The sequence below is a fragment of the Oncorhynchus nerka genome, linkage group LG2, assembly GCF_034236695.1.
Source record: "Oncorhynchus nerka isolate Pitt River linkage group LG2, Oner_Uvic_2.0, whole genome shotgun sequence".
In the NCBI taxonomy this organism is placed as follows: Eukaryota; Metazoa; Chordata; class Actinopteri; order Salmoniformes; family Salmonidae; genus Oncorhynchus; species Oncorhynchus nerka.
In genome coordinates this window covers 9,260,088-9,274,759 of record NC_088397.1, presented here as the reverse complement: position 1 = coordinate 9,274,759, position 14,672 = coordinate 9,260,088, and the positions used below count along the sequence as shown (strand labels likewise).

General features: G+C 48.6%; 1 protein-coding gene across 1 annotated transcript in view; it reads left to right on the top strand.

Annotated features, from left to right (window-relative positions):
- LOC115122014 (cilia- and flagella-associated protein 47-like) overlaps window positions 1-14,672 on the top strand; it is a 105,922-nt gene that overhangs the window by 63,670 nt on the left and 27,580 nt on the right. Inside the window, 8 exon segments of the mRNA XM_065020564.1 lie at window positions 6,977-7,065; window positions 7,169-7,279; window positions 10,314-10,530; window positions 10,686-10,794; window positions 10,938-11,164; window positions 13,287-13,428; window positions 13,652-13,845; window positions 14,497-14,640. Coding sequence (XP_064876636.1) covers window positions 6,977-7,065; window positions 7,169-7,279; window positions 10,314-10,530; window positions 10,686-10,794; window positions 10,938-11,164; window positions 13,287-13,428; window positions 13,652-13,845; window positions 14,497-14,640 — 1,233 coding nt within the window.

Sequence of the window (14,672 nt, the reverse complement as noted above, 5' to 3'; positions counted from 1 at the left end):
CAGTATATAACACCATTCACTATGTACAGTATATAACACCATTCACTATGTACAGTATATAACACCATTCACTATGTACAGTATATAACACCATTCACTATGTACAGTATATAACACCAATCACTATGTACAGTATATAACACCATTCACTATGTACAGTATATAACACCATTCACTATGTACAGTATATAACACCATTCACTATGTACAGTATATAACACCATTCACTATGTACAGTATATAACACCATTCACTATGTACAGTATATAACACCATTCACTATGTACAGTATATAACACCATTCACTATGTACAGTATATAACACCATTCACTATGTACAGTATATAACACCATTCACTATGTACAGTATATAACACCATTCACTATGTACAGTATATAACACCATTCACTATGTACAGTATATAACACCATTCACTATGTACAGTATATAACACCATTCACTATGTACAGTATATAACACCATTCACTATGTACAGTATATAACACCATTCACTATGTACAGTATATAACACCATTCACTATGTACAGTATATAACACTATTCACTATGTACAGTATATAACACCATTCACTATGTACAGTATATAACACCATTCACTATGTACAGTTGAGGTTTACATACACTCAGGTTGGAGCCATTAAAACTCGTCTTTCAACCACTCCACACATTTCTTGTTAACAGACAATAGTTTTGACAAGTCGGTTAGGACATCTACTTTGAGCTTGACACAAGTCATTTTTCCAACAATTGTTTACAGACATATTATTTCACTTATAATTCACTGTATCACATACACTAAGTTGACTGTGCCTTTAAACAGCTTGGAAAATTCCAGAAAATGATGTCATGGCATTAGAATCTTCTGATAGGCTAATTGACATTATTTGAGTCAATTGGAGGTGTACCTGTGGATGTATTTCAAGGACTACCTTCACACTCAGTACCTCTTTGCTTGACATCATGGGAAAATCAAAAGAAATCAGCCAAGACCTTAGAAAAAAATTGTAGACCTCCACAAGTCTGGTTCATCCTTAGGAGCAATTTCCAAATGCCTGAAGGTACGGTGTTCATCTGTACAAACAATAGTATGCAAGTATAAGCACCATGGGACCACGCAGCCGTCATACCGCTCAGGAAGGAGACGCGTTCTGTCTCCTAGAGATGAACGTATGTCGGTGTGGGAAGTGCAAATCAATCCCAGAACAACAGCAAAGGACCTTGTGAAGATTCTGGAGGAGTGGGCCTCCCGGGTGGCGCAGTGGTCTAGGGCACTGCATCGCAGCGCTAGCTGTGCCACCAGAGACTCTGCGTTCGCGCCCAGGCTCTGTCGACCGGGAGGTCCGTGGGGCGATGCACAATTGGCCTAGCGTCGTCCAGTTTAGGGAGGGTTTGGCCGGTAGGGATATCCTTGCCTCATCGCGCACCAGCACCTCCTGTGGCAGGCCGGGCGCAGTGCGCGCTAACCAAGGTAGACAGGTGCACGGTGTTTCCTCCGACACATTGGTGCGGCTGGCTTCTGGGTTGGAGGTGCGCTGTGTTAAAAAGCAGTGCGGCTTGGTTGTGTTTCGGAGGACGCATGGCTTTCGATCTTCGTCTCTCCCGAGCCCGTACGGGAGTTGTAGCGATGAGACGACAGTAATTACTAACAATTGGATACCACGAAATTGGGGAGAAAAGGGGGTAAAATTACATTTAAAAAATGTAAAAGATTCTGGAGGAAACAGGTACAAAAGTATCTATATCCACAGTAAAACAAGTCCTATATCGACATAACCTGAAAGGCCGCTCAGCAAGGAAGAAGCTACTGCTCCAAAACCGTCATAAAAAAGCCAGAAAAAAAGTACTTTTTAGAGAAATGTCCTCTGGTCTGATGAAACAAAAATAGAACTGTTTGGCCATAATGACCATCGTTATGTTTGGAGGAAAAAGGGGGGCTTGCAAGCCGAAGAACACCATCCCAACCGTGAAGCACGAAGGTGGCAGCATCATATTGTGGGGGTAATTTGCTGCAGGAGGGACTGGTGCACTTCACAAAATAGATGTCATCATGAGGTAGGAAAATGATGTGGCTATATTGAAGCAACATCTCAAGACATCAGTCAGGAAGTTAAAGCTTGGTCGCAAATGGGTCTTCCAAATGGACAATGACCCCAAGCATACTTCCAAAGTTGTGGTAAAATGGCTTAAGGACAGCAAAGTCAAGGTATTGGAGTGGCCATCACAAAGCCCTGACCTCAATCCTATAGAAAATTTGTGGGCAGAACTGAAAAAGTGTGTGCGAACAGGGAAGCCCACAAACCTGACTCAGTTACACCAGCTCTGTCAGGAGGAATGGGCCACAATTCACCCAACTTATTGTGGGAAGCTTGTGGAAGGCTCCCCGACACGTTTGACCCAAGTTAAACCATTTAAAGGCAATGCTACCAAATACTAATTGAGTGTATGTAAACTTCTGACCCACTGGGAATGTGATGAAAGAAATAAAAACTGAAATAAATAATTCTCTCTACTATTATTCTGACATTTCACATTCTTAAAATAAAGTGGTGATCCTAACTGACCTAAAACAGGGAATTATTACCTGGATTAAATGTCAGGAATTGTGGAAAAAACAGGTAAACTTCCAACTTCAAAAAACCTCACAGTTTAAATGTATTTGGCTCACAATGTGAACAAACTGTAAACAATTCCGGAGACACCTGAAACCCCACCTCTTAAGGAATACCTGATAGGATATAACACCTCCCCCCTTAAAAGACCTAGATAATTGTAACAATGTTCCACTGGATGTCATAAGGTGAAAGCACATTTGCTCTGGATAAGACAATCATTTGTAAATGTAACCATTTGTTGTCCTGAATCAAATCAAATGTTATTGGTCACATACACATTATTAGCAGATGTTAATGCGAGTGTAGCAAAATGCTTGTGTTTCTATTTCCGACCGTGCAGTAATATCTAACAAGTAAGGACATGGCTGAACTAAGGGGACATGGAACGGGTAAGGGGTGTAACTTACCTCTGGGCAGGTGCCTAGGAGCCTTGCATTGGGCACACACCGAGCAAGAGGAAACATAAACCCTCACGTCATTTACATTACATTACATTTAAGTCATTTAGCAGACGCTCTTATCCAGAGCGACTTACAAATTGGTGCATTCACCTTATGACATCCAGTGAAACAGTAGTGCATCTAAATCTGTTTGAGGGGAAAAGATGGGATTATTTATCCTATCCTAGACATTCCTCAAAGAGCCTTGGTTTCAAAGGTGTCTTCCAAATGGTGATTGACCCGCAAGTCATACTTCCAGGGAGTTTGTTCCACCATGGGGGCCAGACAGTCAACAGTTTTGACTGGGCTGAGCGGGAACTGACCTTCCTCAGTGGTAGGGAGGCAGCAGGCCAGAGGTGGATGAACGCAGTGCCCTTGTTTGGGTGTAGGGCCTGATCAGAGCCTGGAGGACTGGGCCCGTTTCCCCAATTCACAGCTCCGTAGGCAAGGCACCATGGTCTTTTGATGCGAGCTTCAACTGGAAGCCAGTGGAGAGAGCGGAGGAGCGGAGTGACGTAGAGAACTTGGGAATGGTTGAACTGAAGACATGGCTAGGGACCAGACGGGCTGCGGCGTTCTGGATGAGTTGTACATTTAATGGCAAATAAAGTGGGAGCCCAGCCAAAGCAGTTGGTAATCCAGACGGGAGATGACAAGTGCCTGGATTGGACCTGAGTTTAAATGTGTTTGGCAGGTGTATGTAAACTTCGACGGATGTTGTAGAGCATGAACCACAATGGAACGGGCTCACAATCATTTGTTGTTGAGATCAAATCAGGGTGTTGTCCAGGATCATGCCAAGGTTCTTAGCGCTCTGGGAGGAGGACACAGTGGAGTTGTCAACCGTGATGGCGAGATCATGGAACGGGCAGTCCTTCCCCGGGAGGAAGAGCAGCTCCGTCTTGCCGAGGTTCAGCTTGAGGTGGTGATCCGTCATCCACGTGGTGATCCGTCATCCACGTCCTTAGCCATAGTGGGCCACCAGTACTTCCCACAGTGCACCGGCCGACCGGTTGTCCTTGATGATCTTTTTGGCCTTCCTGTGACTACGGGTGCTGTAGGTGTCATGGAGGGCAGGTAGTTTGCCCTCAGTTATGCGTTGTGCAGAACGCACCACCCTCTGGAGAGCCTTGCGGTTGAGGGGGGTGCAGTTGCCGTACCAGGCTGTGATACAGCTCGACAGGATACTCTCGATTGTGCATCTGTAAAGGTTTGTCAGGGTTTTAGGTGACAAGCCAAATTTCTTCAGCCTCCTGAAGTTGAAGAGGTGCAGTTGCGCCTTCTTCACCACACAGTCTGTGTGGGTGGACCATTTCAGTTTGTCTGTGATGTGTACGCGGTATGCAAACTGAAGTGGGTCTAGGGTTTCCGGTAAGGTGGAGGTGATATGATCCTTGACTAGTCTCACAAAGCACTTCATGATGACAGAAGTGAGTGCTACGGGGCGGTAGTCATTTAGGTCAGTTATCTTTGCCTTCTTTGGTACAAGAACAATGGTGGCCATCTTGAAGCATGTGGGGACAGAGATTGAATATGTCCGTAAACACACCAGCCAGCTGGTCTGCGCATGCTCTGAAGACATGGCTAGGGATGCCGTCTGGGCCAGCAGCCTTGCGATGGTTCACACGTTTAAATGTTTTACTCATGTCGGCCATGGAGAAGAGGTTAGCGTCCTTGTTAGCGCGCCGCGACGGTGGCACTGTATTGTCCTCAAAGCGGGCAAAGAAGGTGTTTAGTATGTCTGGAAGCAAGATGTCGGCGTCCGTGATGTGGCTGGTTTTCTTTTTGTAGTCCGTGATTTCCTGTAGAACTTGCCACATGCATCTCGTGTCTGAGCCTTTGAATTGCGACTCCACTTTGTCCCTGTACCGACATTTCGCTTGTTTGATTGCCTTGCGGAGGGAATAACTACACTGTTTATATTCAGCCATATTCCCAGACCTCTTTCCATGGTTAAATGTGGTGGTCCGTGCTTTCAGTTTTGCCGTGAATGCCGCCATCCATCCACGTTTCTGGTTAGGGTAGGTTTTAATCGTCACAGTGGGTACAACATCTCCAATGCACTTCTTTATAAACTTGTCTGTTGTTGTCTGAGGCTGACCGGAACATATCGCAGTCCTCATGATCAAAACAATCTTGAAGCGTGGATTCCGATTGGTCGGACCAGCGCTGAATGGTTCTAGTTACTGGTACATCCTGTTTGAGTTTCTGCCTATAAGACGGTAGGCGCAAGATAGAGTCGTGGTCGGATTTGCTGAAGGGAAAGCGGGGGAGGGCTTTGTATGCACCGCGGAAGTTAGAGTAGCAGTGATCCAGTGTATTACACCCACGCGTAGTGCAATCAATATGCTGATAGAATTTAGGGAGCCTTGTTCTCAAATGTGCTTTGTTAAAAAAAATCTGCTATAATAAATGCAGCCTCAGGATATATGGTTTCCAATTTACATAGAGTCCAGTGAAGTTCTTTGAGGGGCGTCTTGGTGTCTGCTTGAGGCGGAATGTACACAGCTGTGACGATAACTGACGAGAAGTCTCTTGGGAGATAATATGGCCGGCATTTGATAGTAAGGAATTCTAGGTCGTGTGAGCAGAAGGACTTGAGATCCTGTATGTTGTTATGATTACACCATGAGTCGTTCATCATGAAGCATACACCTCCACCCTTCCTCTTCCCAGAGAGGTGTTTATCTCTGTCGGCGCGATGCATGGAGAAGCCCAGTGGCTGAACTGATTCCGACAACATATCCCGAGAGAGACATTTTTTTCGTGAAATAGAGAATGTTACAATCTCTGATGTCTCTCTGGAAAGCAACCCTTGCTGGAATTTCATCTACCTTGTTGTCAAGAAACTGGATATTGGTGAGTAGTATACTCGGTAACGGTGGGCGATGTGCACGTCTACGGAGCCTGACCAGGAGAGCGCTCCGTCTGCCCCTTCTGCGGCGCCGTTGTTGTGAACCCTTTGTTCAGTTGCCAATAGAACAGTGACTCAGGCAGTGCCTACACTACTTTACTTTCTATAGACCAGGGTAGTGCGTCTCAAATGGCACCCTATTTCCCGATGGGCCCTGGTCAAAAGTAGTGCACTGCATATGGAACAGGGTATAATTTGGGACACTATTTCTATGGTGTGGACGCTGCATGTCCTCTTACATCATGGTGGCTGCTGAATGACTGTTACTGGGGGAGTTGTACAATGTCTTTGTGTTTACCCCCCCCCTCTCTCTCTCCCTCCTCCTCCTCCCTCTCTCTCTCTCTCTGCCTCTCTGCCTCTCTACCTCTCTCTCTCTCTCTCTCTCTCTCTGCCTCTCTGCCTCTCTGCCGCTCTCTCTCTCTGTCTCTCTCTCTCTCTCTCTCTCTCTCTCTCTCTCTGTCTCTCTCTCTCTCTCTCTCTCTCTCTCTCTCTCTCTCTCTCTCTCTCTCTCTCTCTCTCTGTCTCTCTCTCTCTCTCTCCTCTCTCTCTCTCTCTCTGTCTCTCTCTCTCTCTCTCTCTCTCTCTCTCTCTCTCTCTCTCTCTCTCTCTCTCTCTCTCTCTCTCTCTCTCTCTCTCTCTCTGTCTCTCTCTCTCTCTCTCTCTCTCTCTCTCTCTCTCTCTCTCTCTCTCTCTCTCTCTCTCTCTCTCTCTCTCTCTCTCTCTCTCTCTCTCTCTGTCTCTCTCTCTCTCTCTCTCTCTCTCTCTCTCTCTCTCTGTCTCTCTCTCTCTCTCTCTCTCTCTCTCTCTCTCTCTCTGTCTCTCTCTCTCTCTCTCTCTCTCTCTCTCTCTCTCTCTCTCTCTCTCTCTCTGTCTCTCTCTCTCTCTCTCTCTCTCTCTCTCTCTCTCTCTCTCTCTCTCTCTCTCTCTCTCTCTCTCTCTCTCTCTCTCTCTCTCTCTCTCTCTCTCTCTCTCTCTCTGTCTCCATCCAGGGGATAGTGAAGTGTAAATCCCCATGTTACCAGCTGAAGGAGCTCCAACTTAAAGTAAAAAACCATTTCAGCAAGGATGCCATGTTCAGGTGTGTGTGTGTGTGTGTGTGTGTGTGTGTGTGTGTGTGTGTGTGTGTGTGTGTGTGTGTGTGTGTGTGTGTAAATTACCCCTGTCCTGTGTGTGTTTGTTAGGGTGGTGTTGGTGGAGTCTAAAGCCAACATGCTGCAGGTGGAGAAGAGTCAGGAGAGCCTCATTCAACAGTTCTCCTTTAGGACCAACCCCAACTCAGACAACAACACCAGGTTAACACACACACACACACACATGCAACCTCAAACACATCCCTTCACTCTGTCCCTTTCACTAGATTAGTGTTAATATGCACACACACACACACACACACACATATCTGTCTCTCTCTCTTTCTCTCTCTATCTTTCTTTCTCTTTCTCTCTCTCTCTCTCTCTCTCTCTCTCTCTGTCGCTTTTAATAATAAATTAACTGTAAACATTACACTCACAGAAGTTAAAAATAATAGATATTTCAAATGTCATTATGTCTATATACAGTGTTATAATGCAAATGGTTAATGTACAAAAGGGAAAATAAATAACATAAATATGGGTTGTATTTAGAATGGTAAATATTCCTGTTGTGATGGCACACTGTGGTATTTCACCCAATATATACGTTTATCAAAATTTGAATTGTTTTTGAATTCTTTGTGGGTCTGTGTAATCTGAGGGAAATATGTGTCTCTAATATGTTCATACATTGGGCAGGAGGTTAGGAAGTGCAGCTCAGTTTCCACCTCATTTTGTGGGCAGTGAGCACGTAGCCTGTCTTCTCTTGAAAGCCATATCTGCCTACGGCGGCCTTTCTCAATAGCAAGGCTATGGTCACTGAGTCTGTACATAGTCAAAGCTTTCCTTAAGTTTGGGTCAGTCACAGTGGTCAGGTATTCTGCCACTGTGTACTCTCTGTTTAGGGCCAACTAGCATTCTAGTTTGCTCTGTTTTTTTGTTAATTCTTTCTAATGTGTCAAGTAATTATCTTTTTGTTTTCTCATGATTTGGTTGGGTCTAATTGTGCTGCTGTCCTGGGGCTCTGTAGGGTGTGTTTGTGTTTGTGAGAGCCCCAGGACCAACTTGCTGAGTGGACTCTTCTCCAGGTTCATTTCTCTGTAGGTGATGGCTTTGTTGTGGAAGGTTTGGGCATCGCTTCCTTTAAGGTGGTTGTAGAATTTAACGGCTCTTTTCTGAATTTTGATAATTTGTGAATTCTTGGTTGGTGAGCGGACCCCAGACCTCACAACCATAAAGGGGTGTTATAACTGATTCCAGTATTTTTTGCAATATCCTAATTGGTATTTCGAATTTTATTTTGTATTATTTTTTAAAATTTTAACCCCTTTTTTCTCCCCAATTTCGTGGTATCCAATTGTTAAGTAGCTACTATCTTGTCTCATCGCTACAACTCCCGTATGGTCTCGGCAGAGGCGAAGGTCGAAAGTCATGCGTCCTCTGAAACACAACCCAACCAAGCCGCACTGCTTCTTAACACAGTGCGCATCCAACCCGGAAGCCAGCCGCACCAATGTGTCGGAGGAAACACCGTGCACCTGGCGACCTTGGTTAGCGTGCACTGCGCCCGGCCCGCCACAGGGGTCGCTGGTGCGTGATGAGACAAGTTTATCCCTACCGGCCAAACCCTCCCTAACCCGGACGACGCTAGGCCAATTGTGCGTCGCCTCATGGACCTCCTGGTCGCGGCCGGTTGCGACAGAGCCTGGGCGTCTCTGGTGGCACAGCTAGCGCTGCGATGCAGTGCCCTAGACTGCGCCACCCGGGAGGCCCTTGGTATGTTGAATTTTATGTTCCTATTGATGGCATAGAAGGCTCTTCTAGCCTTGTCTCTCAAATCGTTCACAGCTTTGTGGAAGTTACTTATGGCGCTGATCTGTCTCTCTCTCTGTTTAACCTTTATTTAACTAGTCAGTTAAGAACAAATTCTTATTTACAATGACGGCCTACACCGGCCAAACCCGGACTGTGCGCCGTCCTATGGGACTCCCAATCACTGCCGGTTGTGATACAGCCTGGAATCGAACCAGGGTCTGTAGTGACGCCTCTAGCACTGAGATGCTGTGCCTTAGACTACTGTGCCACATACATAGAAACAATCAGAGACACTGACTGCCGTACATAGATATGTACTTTTCCAGACTACACTTGTTCCGTTCCGTAGGGGAGTGTCTCTGTGGTGTGTGTGTGTGTGTGTGTGTGTGTGTGTGTCTATGTCGTGTGTGTGTGTGTGTTTACACTTCACAGGCAGAGGTAGCGCAAATCTCTGGAGTCTGTTCTCTGTTAGATCATTAAAGAGAGGACTAACACACACACACACACACACACACACACACACACACACACACACACACACACACACATCTTGTGTTTCTCTTTACTTCCTACATCAAGGGCATCTTCAAAGACTTACTGCAGATGTAAATATGAGTTTCCATGAGAAGGAATCTCATTCTGTTTAAAACAGTTCGCTTTGTGTTTGGACGTATCCGTACTGCAAAATAAATTGTTTTTGTAAATCACATTGTTTGTTGCTGCAAAATCCTTGCTCTCTTCTGCGGTAATGTTCAATGGATTATAGATAGTTCCATATGACTTCATACCCTGTAACTCTTATGTCTGTGGAGTAACAACGTGATACACAGCAGTACTACACAGACTAGAGGGAAAAGTGTGACCAATCCCTCTCTTCTCCCTCTCTTCCCTCTCCCTCTCTTCTCCCCCCCCCTCTCTCTCTCTCTCTCTCTCTCCTCTCTCGCTTTCTCTCTCTCTCTCTCTCTCTCTCTCTCTCTCTCTCCCTCTCTCGCTTTCTCTCTCTTCTCTCTCTCTCTCTCTCTCTCTCTCTCTCTCCCTCTCTCTCTCTCTCTCTCTCTCTCTCTCTCTCTCTCTCTCTCTCTCTCTCTCTCTCTCTCTCTCTCTCTCTCTCTCTCCCTCTCTCTCTCTCTTCTCTCTCTCTCTCTCTCTCTCTCTCTCCTCTCTCTCCTCTCTCCCTCTCCCCTCTCTCTCTCTCTCTCTCTCTCTCTCTCTCGCTCTCGCTCTCTCAATTCAAGGGCTTTATTGGCATGGGAAACATATGTTAACATTGCCAAAGCAAGTGAAGTAGATAATAAACGAAAGTTAAATAAACAATAAAATTAACAGTAAACATTACACTCACAGAAGTTCCAAAATAATATAGACATTTCAAATGTCATATTATGTCTATATAGAGTGTTGTAACGATGTGCAAATAGTCTCTCTGTCTCTGTATCAGTCTTTCTACAGATAGGTTGAATGGTGGAACTGACTGTGGTGAGTGGGAGGACGGTGACCTTCACTGTGATCCTGCAGATGAGTGTGGTGTGAATGAGTTCTTCAGTCCTGTCAGGAGTGTGAGTCTGGCGGCTGGACAGACAGAAACCATAGAGCTCCACTACCTGCCCTTCCACCTGGGGAAAAGACACTGCTCCGTCCTGCTAGTCAGCCAGCAGGTATACAGGGCTGTGTGTGTGTGTGTGTGTGTGTGTGTATGTGTGTGTGTGTGTGTCATGATCTAGGTGTTCCTTCCAGGTGCTGTGTGTTTAAATCTAGCTTGGATAATGTGTGTTGTTGATTATAGGTGTGTGTGTGTGTTTTGTCGGTGTAGGTTGGTGAGCAGGTGTATCTTGTGGAGGGGACAGCAGATCTTCCCCTGTCCTCCCCTCTGACCACAAAGCCCAGTCCTAATGTAGTCCATGTTAGCAGCGCCACCTCTGGTGAGTATTGGTACTGAACACGTCTGCAGAGTCATGATGACTGTCGCAGGTTCGAACCCCTGAGCTGACTACGTGAAAAATCTGTCGATGTGGTGCTGATCCCAGGCCTGTGTGTGTTTCCGTATGCCCTGTGTGTCTGCTAGATGGTGCTGATCCCAGGCCTGCGGTGAACCTGCGTTGCGGCGTGGGCAGCACCCTGGATGAGGTGGTGTGTGTCCCCCTGGTTAACGGGCTGTGGGAGCGGGCGCTGGCCACCGTGGGGCAGCAGAGGATGAGCCCTGTGGAGAAGAAGAGGCGCAGCCTCACACACACTCTGGACAGCAGCACCGTCCGGGCCGGGGTGGCGGCCGCTGCACTCACCACCTCACAGGTAGACAGTAGACACACACACAGAGACAGACACACACACACACACAGACACACACACAGGTAGACAGTAGACACACACACAGAGACAGACACACACACACAGACACACACACAGGTAGACAGTAGACACACACACAGAGACAGACACACACACACAGGTAGACAGTAGACACACACACAGATACACACATACACAGAGACAGACACACACACAGAGACAGACACACACAGGTAGACAGTAGACATACACACAGAGACAGACACACACACACAGACACACACACAGGTAGACAGTAGACACACACACAGAGACAGAGACACACACAGGTAGACAGTAGACACACACACAGAGACAGAGACAGACACACACAGACACACACACACAGGTAGACAGTAGACACACACACAGAGACAGACACAGAGGTAGACAGTAGACACACACACAGAGACAGAGACAGACACACACAGACACAGGTAGACAGTAGACACACACACAGAGACAGAGACAGACACACACAGACACACACACACAGGTAGACAGTAGACACACACACAGAGACAGAGACAGACACACACAGACACACACACACACAGGTAGACAGTAGACACACACACAGAGACAGACACACACACACAGGTAGACAGTAGACACACACACACAGACAGACACACACACACTGGACAGCTCTTTCTCTCTCTCTGTCTCTGTCTCTCGCTCTCTCTCTCTCTCTCTCTCTCTCTCTCTCTCTCTCTCTCTCTCTCTCTCTCGCTCTCTCTTTGTCCTCCTGGTCTCCTGTCTGTCCCTGCTGGTCCCTGGTCCAGTCTGACCGTCTCTCTCCTCTCCTCCAGTCCCTCCTGGTCCAGTCCAGTCTGACCGTCTCTCTCCTCTCCCCCAGTCCCTGCTGGTCCCTGGTCCAGTCTGACCGTCTCTCTCCTCTCCTCCAGTCCCTGCTGGTCCCTGGTCCAGTCCAGTCCCAGGTGGTAGAGTACAGTCTGACCGTCTCTCTCCTCTCCTCCAGTCCCTGCTGGTCCCTGATCCAGTCCAGTCCCAGGTGGTAGAGTCCAGTCTGACCGTCTCTCTCCTCTCCTCCAGTCCCTGCTGGTCCCTGGTCCAGTCTGACCGTCTCTCTCCTCTCCTCCAGTCCCTCCTGGTCCCTGGTCCAGTCTGACCATCTCTCTCCTCTCCTCCAGTCCCTCCTGGTCCCTGGTCCAGTCTGACCGTCTCTCTCCTCTCCTCCAGTCCCTCCTGGTCCCTGGTCCAGTCTGACCATCTCTCTCCTCTCCTCCAGTCCCTGCTGGTCCCTGGTCCAGTCTGACCGTCTCTCTCCTCTCCCCCAGTCCCTGCTGGTCCCTTGTCCAGTCTGACCGTCTCTCTCCTCTCCTCCAGTCCCTGCTGGTCCCTGGTCCAGTCCAGTCCCAGGTGGTAGAGTACAGTCTGACCGTCTCTCTCCTCTCCTCCAGTCCCTGCTGGTCCCTGATCCAGTCCAGTCCCAGGTGGTAGAGTCCAGTCTGACCGTCTCTCTCCTCTCATCCAGTCCCTGCTGGTCCCTGGTCCAGTCCAGTCCCAGGTGGTAGAGTACAGTCTGACCGTCTCTCTCCTCTCCTCCAGTCCCTGCTGGTCCCTGGTCCAGTCTGACCGTCTCTCTCCTCTCCTCCAGTCCCTGCTGGTGCCTGGTCCAGTCCAGTCCCAGGTGGTAGAGTACAGTCTGACCGTCTCTCTCCTCTCCTCCAGTCCCTGCTGGTCCCTGGTCCAGTCTGACCGTCTCTCTCCTCTCCTCCAGTCCTTGCTGGTCCCTGGTCCAGTCTGACCGTCTCTCTCCTCTCCTCCAGTCCCTGCTGGTCCCTGGTCCAGTCCAGTCCCAGGTGGTAGAGTACAGTCTGACCGTCTCTCTCCTCTCCTCCAGTCCCTGCTGGTCCCTGGTCCAGTCCAGTCCCAGGTGGTAGAGTACAGTCTCGTCTCTCTCCTCTCCTCCAGTCCCTGCTGGTCCCTGGTCCAGTCCAGTCCCAGGTGGTAGAGTACAGTCTGACCGTCTCTCTCCTCTCCTCCAGTCCCTGCTGGTCCCTGGTCCAGTCCAGTCCCAGGTGGTAGAGTACAGTCTGACCGTCTCTCTCCTCTCCTCCAGTCCCTGCTGGTCCCTGGTCCAGTCCAGTCCCAGGTGGTAGAGTACAGTGTGGATGTCTCTCTCCCGGAACACTTCCTCCTGCCTCATACCATCACTCTGCCTGTGGCCAGGGACGCACAGGTCACACAGGACAACCTCACAGGTACACACACACACACACACACACACAGACACAGACACACACACACACACACACACACACACACACACACACACACACACACACACACACACACACACACACACACACACACACACACACACACACACACACACACACACACACACACACACACACACACACACACACACACACACACACACAGACATACATACACTCCTATCCCCCTCCCTTCTCTGTCCAGACTCTGAGGTGGTGATGGTACCACTGAGGTTCCATGCCCACGTGGCCGGTCGGTTCCGGTGCCAGCTGGTTCTGCAGTCGTGGCGTGACATCAGAGTCTACCTGCTGGAAGCCGTGGTTACCGCAGAGGGAGACCATGCCCAGCTAGAGTTCACCACGCCCGCTCACCTGTCTGTCACTCAGGACATCCCTCTGGTAGGTGGAGGAGTAGGAGGAGGAGAGGAGGAGGAGGAGGGACAGGAGAGAGGGGAAGGAGGGGAGAGGTAGAGGAGGGACAGGGGAGGGGAAGGTGTTGGGTGTGTATGTGTTGGGTGTATGTTGTGTGTGTTGGGTGTGTGTGTGTATGTTGTGTGTGTTGGGTGTGTGTTGTGTATGTTGTGTGTATGTGTATATTGGGTGTGTGTTGTGTGTTTGTGTATGTTGTGTGTGTGTGGGGGGGCTTGTATTACAATCCTCGTGGTACTGTAAATCCCCAGAAGGAGAATAAAACAAGGAACATTCTCCCTGGTGGGGACATCTCCCAGGTCCACATGAGGACAAAGGGTTAGGGGTTGGGGTTAGGGTATGGGGTTGGGTTAGGGGTTAGGGGTATGGGGTTAGGGGTTGGGTTAGGGTCTAGGGGTTGGGGGTTAGGATTAGGGTTAGGGAGTTGGGTTAGGGGTTAGGGGTTGGGGTTATGGTTAGGGTTAGGGGTTGGGGTTAGGGGTTAGGGGTTGGGGTTAAGGGTTAGGGGTTAGGGTTAGGGGTTGGGTTGGGGGTTAGGGTTAGGGGTTAGGGGTTGGGTTGGGGGTATGGGGTTGGGGAAAATAGGATGTGTGTGTCTCATCTTTCCTGTATTCTCTCCAGATCAATGAGAGCAGACAGGACTGGCGTCTGCGAGGCTTGGTTAGTGGCTGTGGCTTCTACGGCCCTCCTGTGGTGTACATACGGGCCGGGGAGAAGACCTGTTACCCCCTTACCTTTAGACCCACCACACAGAGCATCGTCACGGTAATACACTCATCCCCCTGCTCCTCCTCTTC